Source organism: Heterocephalus glaber, unplaced genomic scaffold, assembly GCF_053883595.1.
Source record: "Heterocephalus glaber isolate CG9 unplaced genomic scaffold, H.glaber_assembly_v1.0 deba00001373, whole genome shotgun sequence".
Taxonomy (NCBI): Eukaryota; Metazoa; Chordata; class Mammalia; order Rodentia; family Bathyergidae; genus Heterocephalus; species Heterocephalus glaber.
Window position 1 is genome coordinate 18313 of NW_028258279.1, and position 17384 is coordinate 35696.

Genomic DNA, 17384 nt, shown 5'->3' on the forward strand with positions numbered 1-17384 from the left:
TACTTCACGTTCTGTTTTTGTTTTCAGGATTATCTTGTGTTGCTCTAGTTAGTGTTCATATTAGCTTTTTACTTTCTCTGTTACTTTTGTTTCGCACTGGGCTTTGGGGACTGGCTCTCACCACATAGTCCAGGCTGGCCTTGAACTCACTGTGGAGCCCGGGCTGGCCTCAACCTCGCAGGGATCGTCCTGCCTCGGCCTCCCGAGTGCTGGGATGACAGGCGTGCGCCACCTCCCCGCCCGGCTTCTCTGTCCCGGCCCTGGGTGGGCCCTGGGTCCTGCAGACGCAGACGCGGGGGGCACAGCGGGGACCCGGCCGGCCGGGCGACAGCGCTGAGGCCCACGGCGCGTGCAGACGCTGGACGTCTCGGAGCAGCTGGCCCAGGAGCCCAGCAGCTGACGGCGGAACCTGCACTTCGCGCACGTGGTCTACACCACGGCCCTGGCGGAGGTGAGCGCGGCAGCGGGGCCTGGGGCTGTTGCACCCGGAGCCCCCGGAGCCCCCGGACCCCCCGGACCCCGGACCTGACCCTGACGCGGCAGTGGGGTCCTCGGGCTGCAGCCCGCGTTCAGGCCGCCGAGGGCTCGCCGCTGAGGGCTCGCTGCCGGCCCTTGTCCCCCTGCGAGCTGAGGGGACCCGGGGTCTCCGGACGCGGCACCTCCTGCCTCATCACCGGCCCTGCGCTGGGCTTCGCTCACGCGCACACGCACGCACACAGGCGTGCAGCCTCGCAGCCCTCCTCTCCCTGTGTCCCCACGCTGTCTGCAGCTCACCCTGCATGTCTGTGACCTCTCCCCATGTCCCCTGGCCTCACTGTGTCCCCATGACCTCTCCCCGTGTCCCCGTGGCCTCTCCCCGTGTCCCCTGGCCTCCCCTGCCTGGCCCCAGGACATGCTCACGGAGATCTCGGAGAGGCTGCAGCAGCACCCGCGCAAGGTGCTGGTCGTGGCCTGCAGGAACTTCAAGGGGCTCGGCGAGGACCTGCACGAGTACCTGGTCACCTGCATCAAGAACATTTTGGGGGCCGCGCTGTGTCCCTGGGGGTGAGTGCAGGGCAGGGTGGCGGCTCGACTGGCAGGGGGGCGCACCTGGGCCTCGGGACCCCATTCCCCGCCCACCACTCCAACTCTGCAGGAGGTCCCCACGCTGCTGCAGCTGTGGGCGAGCGGCCAGCAGGTCCTGCTGTCCTACGAGGATGAGGCCACTGTGGCCCGGCACCCTGAGCTCTGGCCCGGTATCCCCTACTGGTGGGGCGACCAGGTGAAGAGCCAGGCGCTCATCCGCTACCTGGAGACCATGAAGAGCTGCAGCCGGCCAGGTACGGGGGCCAGCAGGGCCCCACACAGACAGCCCGGCCGGCACCACCCCGGTGTGGCTCCCAAACACAGGGACAGCATGCACACAGACATGGGTGTGCACGCACGTGGGGGCATGCACGTTATGCTCACAAGCACAAGCACACAGGAAACACGCCTACCCACGGAAGCACACAGATAATACATGTACTTTCTATAGCCACTCGTACGTGGGCATGCACAGGCGTATGGGACGCACGTTTACAGTACACTGATACCGGTCTGTGTGCACACGTGCATGTCTAGGATCATATGCACAAGACCTGCACACTACTCGATACACAAACACGCATGAGCATGGAAGCATGTGTGACTACACCTGTGTGCATAACACACTTAGGCACCAGTGCATGTGTGTGACACACACTTGTGTGGACCAGACGTGCACTTACACCGATCCCTGTGCACACAAAGGTGTGTATCACATTCACATGCGTGCACACACGCTCGTGTGTCCCGTGCACACCCACATCCTCCATGCAGCAGTGTGGAGGGTAGGACTTCCCGCCCAGGTGCCCACCCGAGGTATGTTTGCAGCTGCGGCATCCCACGAGGGTTTCTCAGACACGTGCACTGCACACACGCGTGCCCGGTTCACCCAGCGCCTCCACTCTGAGGAGACAGAGCCTGCAGGCGTGGGCCCTGCACAGGGGCTGCCCCAGTTCCCCACCTGGCTGCATCTGTCTCCTGCTCTCGAGATCTCCGTTCTTCTGTCCCTCTCTCCTTCCTTCTGTCCCTCTCTCAGTCTTTCAGGGACCAGGACTCTCAGCGCCCGGCCCCGGTCACCTGCATTTCTTACATTGTGGGGTCCACACCGAGGGAACCACTGGACACTGCCAGTCCCCAGTTCCTGGGGCTGCTGGTGTCCGACACGCGAGAGAGCGGGACGTGGACGTCTTGGGACTTTACTGTTCCCCCCCATGGGCCTTGGGACGTCCTTGGCCCCGGCTGGGGCTCACAGGCCACATCTGTGTAACCCGCTCCTCCCATGCAGGGGGCCTGTTTGTGGCGGGCACCAACCTGCCGGAGTCCCTGGGCTACATCCTTGCGCACCCAGCCCAGTCCCCGGCAAAGCTGATGCTGCCTGCGCTGCCATCCCTGAGTGCCTGGGTCCGAGAGCAGAGCCCCAGGCCCGGCCCCAGCTGCACCAACATCATCGCCGCCGGCGACTTCATCGGGGCCAACACCTTCGTCACCGACGTCATTGGCCTCAACAGAAGCTGCTGCAGGGCTGACAGTGCCGGTCGGGTGGGGACGGAGTGGACACAGGGACAGGGACCCCGGCCCCCTCCTACGGCGTCTGCAGCAGGACCCAGGGTGTCCAGGCCGCGGCGACCTGTGACCCAGGTACTGCAGCTCCGAGGGGCCGGCTGTGGGGGTCGCAGCGGAACACAGCCCGGGCCCCACGGAGACCCTGCCGGGAAAGCCCACCGACCCGGGGAGCGCACCCGCTGGCCAGCGGGCGTCCTGGGGTAATGTGTCCGCTTTGCTTTTCCCAACTCTCATTTGCTGCTGTTTGGAGACAGGGTCTCGCCATGTACCTCCCTTGAGCGCAGGGAGACCCTCCTGCCTCAGCCTCCCGCATTCAGGACTACAGGTGTTTGCCACCAGGCCTGGCTTCTGAAATGTTATTTTCACTGAACACTTTTTTCTTTGGTACCGGGGATTGAACTCGGGTCCTTGCGCTTGCGCAGCAGGCGGCGAAACCACTGAGCTAAATCCCCGCCCCACGTAACACTTCTCTTTAAAGATCACACAGAATTAAAATTACAGAACAAAGAAAACCAGACTCTGCCGCGGTGTGTTCTCACCACGAGGCCATCGGAGAGGCGTGAGCTTGGCTGTCCTGCATACCGCTCAGCCGTGGGGATGCCGAGCAGAGCCCCCACTGTGGGGACGGTCCTGCTGTCCTGTTCGGGGACCGCTCTGTCTTCCTGGCCGGGACACGGGACCCGGGGTCTCACAGGGCCACCTCGGACTCACGCTGATCCTCCTGCCTCAGCCTCCCGAGTGCTGGGTCACACCACGCCTGGCACAACCAGTTTCCCCTCACACCGGCCACTGACCAGCGGCTGCCAGGAAGTGCGAGGACCGCGGCCACCACACCTGCCTGCTCTGCTGAGGCTGAGTCAGTACAGCTCCCGGCCGGCGTCTACTCTGGGAAGAGCTTCCGGAACTTGGCGTAGGTGACCTTGCTGTTGACCACGGTGACCAGGGCGGCCCCCGCCTCATGGTGGACGATCACGTCCCGCACGGTGGCCTCCTGGTGCAGCCAGCTGGGCACACAGGGAGCGGCGTGAGCCCCGGGCTCAGGCTCCGAGGGCCCTTCTTTTGAGACTGGCGCTTCCTAGGTGGCCCAGCCTGGCCTCGAATTCCCAGGGACCCGCCTGTCTCAGCCTCCCAAGTGGTGCGCTGACAGGCATGTAGGCCTGCCTGCGGGGTCCTGCTCACCTGAGGGGCGGCCTGGCCAGTGGCACACAGAGGGTCAGCGCGCGTCTCCCGGTGCGCTGTGAGGTTGCAGTGCAGCTCCGGCCTCCCGCCTCCACCCTAAGGTCACAGTGAGCCCCACCAGAGACCCCCACTTTAGTACAGACAGTAACTCCTGCTGTGACCTCAGAGCAGAAAGCCTCCAAGAACTCCCTCTGAGCAAGCGTGGGCTCCTGCTGGGACTCAGGATGAGTAACTGAAAGCAGCAAAGCCAAGAGCAAGGGCTCACAGCACTCCTCAGACTCCTCAGTGATTCTGGAGAGCGTGGAAAATCACACAGATGTTTTGTCAGGGCTGCGGGCCTCATTCAGTGGGGTGAAGCTGTTGGTTCAGTCCCACAATGGGAAAAGAAAGCTTTTGCAAGGAAAATACGAACTCTAGGGAATAAATAAGTCTGAGATGAAAGAGAAATGTGACAGTTAAGAAAATAACGTAAAGAAGTAATCCCACAACATATGATGAAAAACAAAACCCTGGAGAAAGGGAGGGAGACAGTCAGACTGATACATAAAAACCCTAAAATTGTACATGTTTACAGGGCACCATGTGATACATAGTTCAACACATAATGGTAATGTTTTAAGCATAGGCTTGTCCTATTCAAGCCCTCTCATTTTTTTGTGTGACTGCACGAAAACAGATTTTCTTTAAAAAAAAAAAAAAGCGCAGAAGTTATGGTGACCAACATAAAGAAAAAACAAACAGAAAAAGTTTTAAAATGTGAAATAGAAAAAATAGCGGAAGAAAAAAATTGAATTGGAGACACAGCACAAAGGGTCAGTGAATAATAGAGTGCTTTTGAAGGTACCTGGTACCTGATATCCAGACAATCCCAGATGATTACCAGATCTCGAGGAATAGAGAACCCCCCATCCAGGATGAAGGGAAGTGACTACTGTCCTCCTCCACTGTCGGGCCGGGTAGTGCCTGCCCTGCCGCTCCTCACTCTTCAGCCACTTTCTGAGGCATTGTGCTGCTGATGGAGAGGAACCCTCACCCCCTGGGCTCCCAGGTCTGCGGAGGTCCCCCCTGTGCAGGGAGCCCCCACAGCAAGGGGTGTGCCCCGGGGTCCCAGGGTGGGAGAGGCTGCTGGGCTCACCCGGCTAGCGAGCAGCACAGGAAAATTGGGGAGCGTAGGGATCTCACAACTTCAGGGGTTTCCCCTAAGGATTTTAAAGTGAAACTCTAAAGTGTTAAACTCAAGTATTTTTATAATACAGTGTGAATCAAATAAAGCACATCTGCAAACCATTAGTTTGTGACTCCTTTGAGTCAAAGTCCTGGTGGAAAGGACTGGAGTCATTTCCGGCCCATGATGAGTTAGTTATCCCTCACTAGACATATTTGAAAATCCTGTAGAATGCAGTAAGAACTTTCTGCAAGGTCGGGCTGGTGGTCTTGTCACTGAAAGACATTGCAGATATCAGTCCTGATCACTGTGAACGAAACTTGCTTAACAGAAGTCTTTGTAGGGGTCAGTTTCCGGAGTTCTTGCAAGCCATCAAATCGTTTTCTTTCGCATCTGACTTAAACTTCATTTCTTGGGTTTTTTGTTGTTTGTTTGTTTGTTTGTTTTGGTCCTGGGGAATCGAACTCGGGACCTTGCGCTTGCGAGGCAGGCAAACTTCATTTCTTGACAGCGTTTTCGTCTTCACTAAACTTTTCTTTCAGAATTTGTTGTCATCCATAATGGGATCACCACAAATTACAAAGATCTGAGGAAATTTCTGGTAAGACATTTCCCTGGGCCACGTCTGGATCGAGTGGTCTTGATTTCCCCAGAAACTTCCCAACCAGCTCATTTCTTTCTGCAACAAGTGCAGCAGCGGAGGGAGACTCACCCTCGGCCATGTCACACAGCATCAGCCTCAGCCCCCTGAGCCTTGCGGCTCAGATCCTGCCTAGGGAGAAGCCAGGGCACTCACATTTATCAAGGGCGACTGCAGCGTCAGAGACTCAGAGTAGCATGAATTGGTTTCAGTGAAGTGGCCGCGGGACTCGTATACCAGCTGGAATGCGGGTGGGAAGTCAGACGGTGAGTGTTCCCGATATCGAAAGCTTGTATGGTGTCGGTCAGGATGTGGTCAGTTTGATCCAACATAAGTTATCGTTTTGACTGCTGGTATTTTGCAATATCCAGATTGCTGGCAAGGACAAGTTCCCAAAGAAGAATGATCTCAAGGAATACTGAGATGACTCAGAAGCACTTGGCTGTGTGATTCTGGCAAACAGGCTTTTGTCCCTTCCCAGTTGTACTTGTTCTCGCCTTAAGTCAAATCAGAGGGGACCAGAAGGGGTTGGCCAGGCCAGCATTGTGCGGTGACCATTATCTGTCACCTCATGTCCAACCCCATGTTCCAGGAAAGCAAAGGCTACGAGTTTGAGTCGGAAACAGACACGGAGACCATCGCCAAGCTGATCAAATACGTGTTTGACAACAGGGAAACTGAGGACATTACTTTTTCAACACTGGTCGAGAGAGTCATTCAGCAGTTGGTGAGTAACAGGTCCCATTTTTCTAAATCATTCCTTTGTTCCTTCATTTTTCATAAGCATTTATCAGGCCAATTTGCACAAAATACTAAGAATGAAAGTACTGAGGATGAACGATGGCCCCCCCTAAAACGCCTGCCCTTGGGGTGCTACATCCCGTGGAGTAGAGAGTGCTGCGATGTGGGCAGTGACACCCAACAGAAAGGGCCTTGCGGGAGACAGGCAGGGAAAGTTGAGCTGTTTGATTTTAGAAGAGTGCAGACATTCAGCCCAGAGACAGGAGAGGGTTGCGCCTCCGAGGGAGGATTGTGCTTATGACAGTGTACATGGCAGATAGCAGAGCACATGTATCTCCATGCTGAAGGGAATGACCTGAGGGAGAGAGCGAGAGAAACTGGATGTCCCCCAGGGCTAGACCCAGGGAGCAAAGTCCCCTCACACTGAGGAGACTGTCCAAGAGGCGGCCCCTCCCAGGAGGAGAAAGCAGTTTCAGTTGTGCCCATGCCTCCAGATGGCTCCAGGGGTGGGCATCCCTGCTGGGCCCGGTGGGTCTCCCCAAACACATGAGGTTTATGCTGCTCGTCATGAAACTCACAAGTTCTGGTCTTTGCCACTGCAGTGTGCTTCTGTTTTGTTCTCTCCTGTTCTGTCCCTGCACAAGCTGCTCCTACGTTTGGTGCCCCGAGTGACCGACCCCAGGACTACCTGCCAGGAAGAAGGGTCGGGAGACTGCCTGGGCAGCAGGCTGCAGCAGCTGCTCTGTGCAGGACGGGCACCCTTCACCCTTCTCTCCTGTGCTTCCAGGAAGGCACATTTGCATTGGTTTTCAAGAGCTTGCACTACCCAGGAGAAGCGGTAGCCACAAGGTGAGGCCGATTCATTGAGATCTCCATAATAAATAAATGCATGAGATGAAATCACCTGGCTTGAGGCAGGAAGGGAGGGTAGGCCCTTGGGCTAACTGGAAGGCGCTTTGCTGGATCTGAGGCACAACTGTGGCTCAACCCAGAGAAGGCACCCCACCATCTCTGTCACCGGTGATACTACAGCACCTAATTTTTTAAAAAAGAGAAACCAGAAAGTCGGATTTTTGTGAGAGATCTCCAGATTTTTAGACGTTGACAACAAATTCAAATAAAAAATGAAACTGTACACCAGGGCCAGACCCTGGTTTTGTGGGGCTTGAAGCGTATCCAGTTTTGGAGATGTCCGTCTATGTAAAAGCAGGGAAAATTGTGAACATGGAACTGAGAACCAAAGTGCACATAGATTTAGACTCAGTACTGGAAAGCCCTTGAAGGCTCAGAACCTGCCCTTGAAGGTCTCGACACCTTCATGTCAGAGGCATCCCTGAATCAGCCTGGAGAGCTGGGATCAGACCACATGTCCCTCGGTCCTACCCCCTTCCGTGGTGCCCAGCACCGCTTGAATTCACAGAAGCAGACTAAGTGCCATCCTGCAGTGTTATATTTCATATGCCATCCAGTGTTCACTGAGCACTCAGTGCGTGCAGGTTCCTGGGGACCTGGTGGCACCTGACCCGGTCTCTGCTCTTGGGGACAAGACGGAGAAGGGCAGAGGGTTCTGATGATCTGTGATGGGGCTGGCAGGGCCTGTGCCCCGGGAGCCAGGGGGAGCAGATGCCATCCTAGGGGCAGATAGCAAGAGCATCGTCTTACAGGATAAGACAGCACTCGGTGGGGTGTTGGGGATGGTGGAGGGCAGAGGGGCTCTGGGGGACTTCTGGTCTCAGAGTGTGCCTACAGATGTCTGCCGGGGCCAGGCGTGGAGGACTGCAGGGCACAGCTGGGGTGCACGTGGCCCCTGCAGTTTTCAGGCTGGTAGGGCATGGACACGTGGGAGGAGGATCCACTCTAAAGGGCCATGCTGGGCTGCAGGCTTCCTGCTGAAGCCCAGGGGAGCCAAGGAGAGTGCTCCTGAGGTCCTGGGAGGCTGAGACAGAGGCTGAAGCTGTCCTTCGAAGACTCTGAGAGTGATGGTGCAGGAAATGATACGAATTTAGCATGATTTTATTTTTCCTAGGACTGAAACTAATTTAACATTTAGAATTTAGTTCCTTCTAATTTTATCACAGGATTACAAACTACTGATTGGCTGCTATTAAATTTAGAAGGCTCTTTTAAAATATGACAATATCTGCTATTACTATTTAAAATGGCTGCAGAAGGCAGCCCGAAGAAGCAATAAAGCTTAATTTTTCTACATTGCCTATTACTTTTGGCTCTGTAGCCTTCTGGACAATCTTTTGGATATCTTGGGAGAATTCTTTGTCTCAAAGTCTCAAGAAACCACAGAGTTCAATGTACAGCAATAAGATTTGGGGGTGCCATTTGCCAAGAAGAGTAGATGAGCATACACTTCCTCACAGGCATTATTGGGAAGGCAGTTGGAGCTAGTTCCCTGTGGACTTGGAACTGTCTCTGATCTGCTTTAGTCACAATAAAAGACTCCAAAATATTCAGGGTCCTCACAGCACCTGTCTCAATGCTACAAACTTTCTACCATACTTCGAGAAGTCAGAAGAGGGATCAAACAGATCACCTCTACTGGAAACCAAGGTCTCTTAGACCTGAGCAAATATTAAGGATCTGCACTGAGTCAGATTAGCAGGCCAAATGCATATATGTGGGCTGGATTCAGGTTAATGGACAAGTTGTTCATTAGTTCATTGATCTACATTTGTAGGGAATTGCCTGAGGTAAAATATTGCCCCATTATACTGCGTTAAAATGTCTGATACAGCTCTCATAAATGGTCTTATAAAAACAGTCTTAGTGTGTTTTGAGTTTTTTGCTTATTTGTTTCGGTGCTGGGGATCAAACTTGGCACACTAGGCACATGCTTTACCACTCAGCTCTGACCGTAGCCCTCTGTTCTCTTTTCTGTAAGTTAACATGTGGTGGATAAAAGCTCACACTCCTTAGTAACTATAGGCGTCCCCCTTACCCAGTTTTGCTTTTCAAAATTTCAGTTACCTATGGGCAAGGTTCCGTGAGAAATTCCAGAAATAAGGAATTATAAGTTTAAAATAGCATTTATTATTACAGTGTATTGTTGTGTTATTAGTTACTGTTAGTCTATTAATGTGCCTGATTTATAAATTAAACATCATAGATATTATGTATGTATAGAAAATCTTTGATATATAGGGTTTGCCACTATCCATAGTTTTAGGTATCCACCCAGCAGTCTTAGAACATATCCCACAGGGGAAAGGAGCAACTTTACCTTCCTGGATTCTAAGAATCGGAGGTCTCGAGTATGTGAGCTACAGAAATGATCCTCCCGTTTTATGCACATCCATTATAAATTTTATTTGTATGTTGTCATTTCTAAGGAGAAACAAAGAAGTAGATTTTAAAGGCAAGATGCCATTAAAATTCATGGAATAATACCGTAAACGCATTCACTGGTAGAAGTTGTGGATCGGAAGGGAATACCATAAAGCCCTTCCACTGTGCTCAGAGAGCCAGGTGCTGGCAGGAAGGACACCCAAGTTCTCCCTTGCTCAGCTACAGAAATTCCCCCAAGATCATACCTGGGGAAAACCACTGTCTCTTTCACCTAGTTCATGTTGTATAGGTCAGATTCTAAACTTCATCTATGAAATGTCACTCAGGCAGAGAAAATCACCTGGAAATTGCCTTCAGTAGCCCACAAAGCTGAGTAGTCTTCCATCCACATCTCCAGGGGTCCTGGAATCAGTCCTCCTGCACATATCAAATCCCTGGACGGTCAAGTCCCTTATAAAAATGGTATAGCTTTCCTGTAATTCTAGCTACTGAGTCAGGCCAATCATAGTTCGAGGCTAGACCGGACAACTTAGCAAGAGCCTGTTCTCAAAGTAAAACCTAAAAAGGGCTGGGGAGGTAGCTCAGCGGTGGAGCACTTGATAGCATGTGTGAGGCCCTCTGTTTGGTTCTTAATCCCCGGCGGGGTGGGGGGGGGAGGGAGAGAGAATGGAAGGGGAGAAGGAAAAGGAAGGATGAACCACTTGCCCTGAAAAACATAGAAATAAAATGGCATAATATATGCATATAACTTAGAAATATCCTCCCATACACTTCAAGTCACTTCTAGATTATTTATCCTAACGAAATGTAAATGTTATAGAAATAGTTGTTATACTTTATAGCTTAGTGAATAATGACCCCCCAAAATCTGTATGTGTTCAATACCAAGGCATTTTTTCCAAATACTTTCAATCTGTATTGGGGTGAGTCTGGAGGCGCCAGCTGAACACTCAGGAGTCGCTAGCTGGGGGCCCAGGAAGCAAGAGAACACCTGAGCTGGGTGAAAGGGGACACAAATGGGAGTCGTTGGCTGGTCCTGGGCATCGAGCGCACCTGCTCTTGCAGACCAGGGCCGATGAAGGTGGAGCGGAGACCCTGTGCTCCTTACACTGTCAGAGTCTGTTCTGATGTAAGCACCCAGCCACTGTGACCCACCTGGGGGTGGGGTGAGTCACCTGTGGGGACTCCTGAGCTGCAGGAGTTTCGAGTCCTGCTAAGCTGGGGACAGGTCCGCAGGTTGTGGGACAGGTGGGTGACACGGTGTTCATGAGCTGCATCACATGCTGGCCTGGGGCCCCTGTCAGAGCCTTGGAACATCTGTGGTCAGGGTGTCCACCCTATGGGGCCCAAACAATTCTCTGCTCCAGGGATAGGGCTGGATTCTGGGACTCCACCTCGGGTGCTAGGAGGACACCCAGGCCGGGGTGTCGGTGGCATGGCTAACGATGCTTGCTTCTCCCTCCAGGAGAGGCAGCCCACTGCTCATCGGAGTGCGCAGCAAATACAAACGCTCCAAGGAGCAGATCCCCGTCGTATACAGGACATGTAAGCTTCCCGGGGAAGACCTGAACAGTGAGGGCCAGTGTCTCAGGCTCAGCAGCCGCCCTCTTGCCATTAAAATGCTCTTGCAGTGGTGCTGTACTCTTTGGGGAGCTTTTACATGATTTGGCTGACACAACCAAAGCTAAAAATTGCAAATTTCTCCCACACATATTCAAAGGGGAAATGGGTTCCTTGCCACATGTTATGCAAATGAAGTAGGCTCTGGGGGTTTGCAACTGATTCCTTTATATACTAGGCAATGTTGAGAATGTGAAGAATATCTGTAAAAAGAGGATGAAGAGGCTGGACAGCTCCACCTGCCTTCACGCTGTGGGCGACAAAGCCATGGAATTCTTCTTTGCTTCAGATGCAAGGTAACAAAACCTTTTTGTCTTCCTTTCCTGGGATTATGTAAACAGTAAGTGATTGCCTACCACCGTCTCCCCCGCCCCATGCCAGCGGCGGGCCCTGTACAGGGCAGGCAAGTGCTCTGCCGCGGAGCGGAGCACCATCCCTGGCCCAACCATCTGCTCACCCCATCTGAGCTGTTTTCTCGCACCCGGCACGGCCCAGGCCCCAGTGCCCCTGCTCCCGACCCTCCTGTGGCTGGGCTCTGTGTTTCTGCTGTGGGCCGCCCCGGGGCCACACCCCAGACCCACTGAGCCGCTGTTTGGGACCTTGTGGGAAAATGGAGTGAGTTGTCAACATCTCAGAATTGGGAGAGTTCACATAAAAACCTGGATTTGCAGCTTCTTCGAAAACCTAACCGATCGGAGCGCCTGGGGCTGTGCTCCCTGCCCTCGCTGTCTGGAGGGCTCCACTTTAGTCTCTAGATGGGGCACAGGCCTCAGTCCTTCCTTCACTGCACCCCGCCTTTGCGTGGTGTCAGACCTGTCCTCAATCAGAGGCCAGAGAGTGAGGGCTTGTACAGTCGGATGTAAAGCTCAAGCTCTCATCGACTCTCAAAAGAACAATTTTTTTCCATCTGCCCCACAAGCACAAGGGCCTGGGTTTGATCCTTGCTACCAAAAAAAAAAAAAAGAATAATTTTAGAAACAAAACTCTTTCCTTACATCACACACACACATGCAAGTGAGGAAGGTGTGGGGATGGGAAGGACAGAGTGGGGAAAGGAGAGATACAGAGAGAACGAAGTAAAATACTTTCTTGTTATAAATACAAAGTTGCTGTACATATCAGCATTACCTCCTTCATCCAAGTTTCTTTCCATTCTGTGTGGCTTTTCTCTCCCATCTAACGTCCAGGAGGGTCCTCTTCTGGGCGGGGAGGACTCTGGGCCCGCTCTCCTGGGAAGCAGGGAGAGACAGGAAACCAGACCCAGGGCTGAGACCCATTTCAAGAGGCCAGGCCGCATCATCTTCAACACTGAGCGAAGGGCAGCACTTCCCTAACTGTTCCTAAAGCGTCATTTCAGTGAGAAGCGAATACTATTTTACTGATCCCAAGACCCACAATTGTTTTACATACAATTCTTTTTGTATCCATAAGTGTCATCTTGAAATTATAATTTGCTGAAATTTTTATTTCTTAGAAGCATGCAAAATAATTGTGATCTTACACTCAGTGGTACCTAAGTTACAATCAAAGAAATTTGATACTGAAAGAAATATGTTAGATGTTTCAAAATTAGAAAAGGCATGAGTGCCTGGAGGAAGACGAGATGATGATTTGTAGGCATTGTAATGATACACTTGGACTCCAGTGGAAAGGCTGTTAGCACTAACCCTGGCGGCTCGAAGAGGTGAGTGAGTCCTAATCCCCGCAGCCGCTGCTAAACCCTCCACTGCCGGGGCAAGGACGGCTGTGCCTGCCTTGTCCCTTGGAGTCCTTACTCGACCAGGCACGGCAGGCTCTCTGCAAGTGTTTGTTAGACAGAAAGCAGTACTACTCACCACAGCTGAAGGAAAATGCTTTAATTACATTTCTTAGAATAATGTTTAATAAAAATAGCTGCAAAAATGTTTGGAGAAGACCACAAAAATTAACACTGAGAAACAAGAAGAAACTCGAATATATGAACAGATTCTACATTCTCATTTCTAACTTTCCTGCAAAAACTAGCAGATCTGAGCTCAGCTGGGCTTAACATTAAAGTTAGGAGAATTAAATTTTAAAATTTAACGAATAAAAAATTAAAAATCTTGATTCTCCCCGATATCTATAAATTCTGAGCTATAATTAAAACCCTCAAGGTTCTTTTGTTTGCTTATGTTTTTAAAACGTAAAAAAGTGATTCTATAATTGTAGTATATAAACAAGAAAACCTGCTGTTAGTCCATTTTCTGTTGCTGTGACAAAATACTCAAGACGAGGCAGTTTGTAAAACTAGAGACTAATTTAGCTCATGGTTCTGGAGACTGGGACGTCTGAGAGCATGGTATTGGCATCTCTTGCTGCATCAGAAGTTCTCAAAAATTACTGTTTTGTGGGTTGATGAGCACAAGAGCTTTAGACCCAGGGGAGGATGAGGTGTCTTCTAGCTGCCTCTCGACACAGTGGGGGCAGCACGGGGCAAGACAGAGAGTGCACTTGTGTAACAAAACTACTTCCATGGTATCCCATTAAACCCTTCGTCCCTCGTGACCCAGTTGCCTCTTAAAGGTGCCACCTCCAAATACTGTTCATGCACATCTTTGGGGATTACATCTCGTGTGTGTGTCTGGTTCACAGACCCACACCAGGCACCCTCCCTGCCATGCAGACAGCATGTGACGCCCTGGTGGGGCTGGCCTGTGCTCAGGGGCTGTGCGGGGCCTCCTCAGTCGTCACAGTGGACCCCAGGTGAGGGCGCAGAGCTCACCTCCATCCCACGGAGCAGGGGCCCGAGACATCTCGGAGAGCTCCCAGGTTGATAGAGGTGATTTAATCCTCACAGCAGTGATCCTCGTGACTGGATGGTGTTGCCATCTGTTCTGTAAGTTAAAATAGTATATTTCAACCTGCACATGTAAATGTAGACACACATGGATCAAGCATTGCGGCAGGGCAGTGCTACCATGTCAGCAGTGTTATTTCTCAGAGATGTGATCCAGGCCATTCCTGCTTCTTCCTCTGTATTTTTTACTTCCTATACAGTGGGTGTGTATTATTTAACATCTTTTTCTAGTGCAGTGGCTTTCTGTCCTTTATCTTGTCCCCTAGAATCTGAGTGGAGATAACTCTTCTTAGAGCCATAGCGCTCTTTAACTTTGTACCAGGGGTTTGCATTTTTTTTAGAGAGGCAGGTGGATGTGGTCCATGGTGGAATGAACCCCCCTCCCCAGTTCCCCAGTACTGCCTTTGTGGTTTTGTGTGACCTGTGCTGTTGATCATGTGCATTTTTTATGCACCCACTTTTCTAACCCAAATTTATTTTTAAAACTCCTATCACAATCTGAAGGTGTTACGGCTTGTCTAGATCTCCCCCCAAAGCCTCGTGCAGTTATAGGTGGGCCTTTTCAGAGTGGCTGGATCTGGGGTGGGTGATGCTGGGATTGATTCATGGTGCAGTGCTAGGATTAAGGGTGCTGGGATTAACGATGTGAGTGCTGCAGCCTGGGTACAATATAAGGAACAGAAAGAGGCTTGCCGCTTGTCTCTTGTCGCTTGCTTTTGCTGTCTTCTGCCTGCTTTGAACTGTTTCTCCTCTGCCGTGCTTGGAGCCAGCCGATTTTGGACTGAAACCTGTACAACCTGTGAGCTAAATAAACCTTTCTTCCTTTAACTTTGGGTGTTGGGTATTTTGGCTCAGCAACAAGAAAAAGCAACTGAGACAGAAGGGAAAAATCTTTACTACTTTTCATTAGTGTAAAGTTATAAAAATAAACACAGTGACCTCATATTTCAGTGAAGAGCATATCTTGTCCCCTTTGGGTCTTGCTCTGTCTGTGTGTATGTGTCTTAAGAAACTGGGTCATTCGGGCTTCCTGCCCTCTGGATTTTTCTGAGTACACCCCCACAGTTTTATTTAACAGAATCTTCTGTCCATTGTGTTTCCTGTAAGTGAGTTTACGTATGTCTACAAGTTTGATCATATTCAATTTTTAATTTAGGTTTGAATCTTATTCTGCAAGATTACATAGTTGGTGGTGTGTCTTCCCTCCAGAAGGCACCTGATGTCTCATTGTCTGTCTTTTTGTACTACGATCGATCAGGGGTTCAAGTATTGTCAGCCTTATCCATCCCTTATAAAACTTTCTCAGCTTTTTACCTTCCAGTTTCATTAGCCATGGATGATCCTTGAATACAACTATTAATAATGAGTTCCTAAAATAATAATTCTAATTCTGTCATTCCTTTTTTTACTGGCTGTATCATTTCTATAAAGAGAAACCTGTTTTAATAACTATGGAGTTATTCTAAAGGTCAGACTGCTTTAAAATGCAAGATAAATGGTTTCTTCTTTCCCTTTAAAATTTCGAATAGTATGTTGGCTCCTGAGCATTCCTCGAAAGATTTGGTTCTTGATTTGAAGAAAAGTTAAGTATAAAAAGACATCCATGAGATTATAGAAGAATTTTGAACTTATTAGATATTTGATGATATCAAGGAATAACTATGAATTTCAGATATGATATGAGTATTCTAGTGGGTTAAAAATATTCCTTGGCTTTTAGAGATATAAGCTAAAATGTTTACAGAAGAAATCATGTAATGTTTCTACGCATCCTTCAATGGGTTAGGGATAGGTTAGGGTTAGGGTGACCCTGACAGCCGAGGGAGAGTGTGGACAGGAGGGGAAGGTTCACCAGAAATTGATCTTTTTAGTGTGCTGTCACTGTCACTCTTAAAATGCCACTGATGCTGACCCCATTCTTGGGAAACAGTAAGTGACTGTGACTGTCCAGAGTGAGGTAATTATGATGCCCTTGTGTCCCTGCAGTGCCATCATAGAACACACCAACAGGGTGATCTTCCTGGAGGATGACGACATCGCCACAGTGGCTGATGGGAAACTCTCCATTCACCGAGTCAAATGCTCGGCTAGTGATGACCCATCTCGAGCCATCCAGACCTTGCAAGTGGAACTGCAGCAAATCATGAAAGGCAGGTGTCCTCTGAGAGTCCATGCAGCAGCCTTGTAAGGGGACACTGTAAGTGTCCCTTGTAAGGGACACTGTCTCCTTCTGCCCATCGTGGCCACCAGGGCAGGACTGCGGGTGGCTTGTGACTTGCCTAACTGAGGAGCTGTGGAGAGCCTGACCTGTACCTCCAAAGAGGAATCTTCTTGGTGTGACCCCTGCATCACGGCTCCCCGGGATGGTCCCACGGCCCAGCTTTATTTCTTCTCTGAGGACAAGGTCTGCAGTGATGGGGGTGAGGACTGTGGACCACATCTCCATGAGCAGAGCCTGTCTCCCTGCACTCACCCTTGCCCCCGACGGTACCTACCGCCACGGGGTAGCTTGAGTAAAGTTGTTTTTTGGTACCAGGGATCGAACTCGGGTCCTTGCCGCCTGCACAGCAGGCGGCGAAACCACTGAGCTAAATCCCCGGCCCACTGAGTAAAGTTTTAAGAACATGAATCAGACCCTGTTGTCATCTTGCTGCTTCCCACTGAACTTAGCACAGAACCCAAACCCCCTGCTACAGCACACAGCCCACCCCGCAGGCCGAAGCCCAGCCCCACCCACTCAGCCCTTTCCCCACTGTGCCTTGCCCTCCTGGCAGGCCTGGCTCTCTCGCCGGCCCACCTGGTGGTTCTTGCAGCTCCTGTTCTAATCATAGAACATTACGACCTCCAGCTCATCCGGAGCTCCCCTGAAACACAACCCTCAGAGCACCCGAGGGTCTGATCCTTCAAACACCAAGGCCCCTCCTGAGCCCTGCTGTCCCGCTTCCTCACAGAATTCCCTTCCCTCACTTCACTGTGCTGTGTCCAGCTCTGTCCCAGGCGGCAGACGTGAGAGAAGGTGGCTGCCAGGTCCAGATCACTCATGCTATGCCTCAGATGGGCCTGAACCCCTGCAGCCAAACTGTCTCTGTAATGGCCATCTAGTCCCGTTCAGATCGAGGCCTGGAAATGCGCAGCAGGCTGGATAAAGTGTGTCTCTGTTGTTGAAGCTGGGAGGGTATTTATTATTATTATTATTATTTTATTATTTATTATTATTTATTATGAGGACATTGCCAGGGTTGGGCCTGTATCTCAATGGTAGAGCACTTACGCAGCGTGCCAAAGGCCCTGAGCAA

General features: G+C 51.2%; 1 protein-coding gene across 4 annotated transcripts in view; it reads left to right on the forward strand.

Annotated features, from left to right (window-relative positions):
• Positions 1-16717, forward strand: part of LOC110346155 (glutamine--fructose-6-phosphate aminotransferase [isomerizing] 1-like) — a 30339-nt gene extending 13622 nt beyond the window's left edge. For 2 of the 4 annotated variants that reach the window (XM_087211167.1, XM_087211168.1), the window contains 4 exons: positions 285-451; positions 890-1044; positions 1136-1319; positions 2102-5094. In XM_087211167.1, the coding sequence (XP_087067293.1) occupies positions 285-451; positions 890-1044; positions 1136-1319; positions 2102-2832 (1237 nt within the window). In that variant the 3' untranslated portion in view covers positions 2833-5094. Of the gene's footprint in view, positions 1-284; positions 452-889; positions 1045-1135; positions 1320-2101; positions 5095-5514; positions 5574-6204; positions 6340-7140; positions 7203-11115; positions 11196-11448; positions 11567-16074; positions 16239-16338 lie in introns of those variants that run through there. The other 2 variants (XM_087211169.1, XM_087211170.1) reach the window with 2 other exon arrangements.
• The last annotated feature ends 667 nt before the right edge of the window (positions 16718-17384 follow it).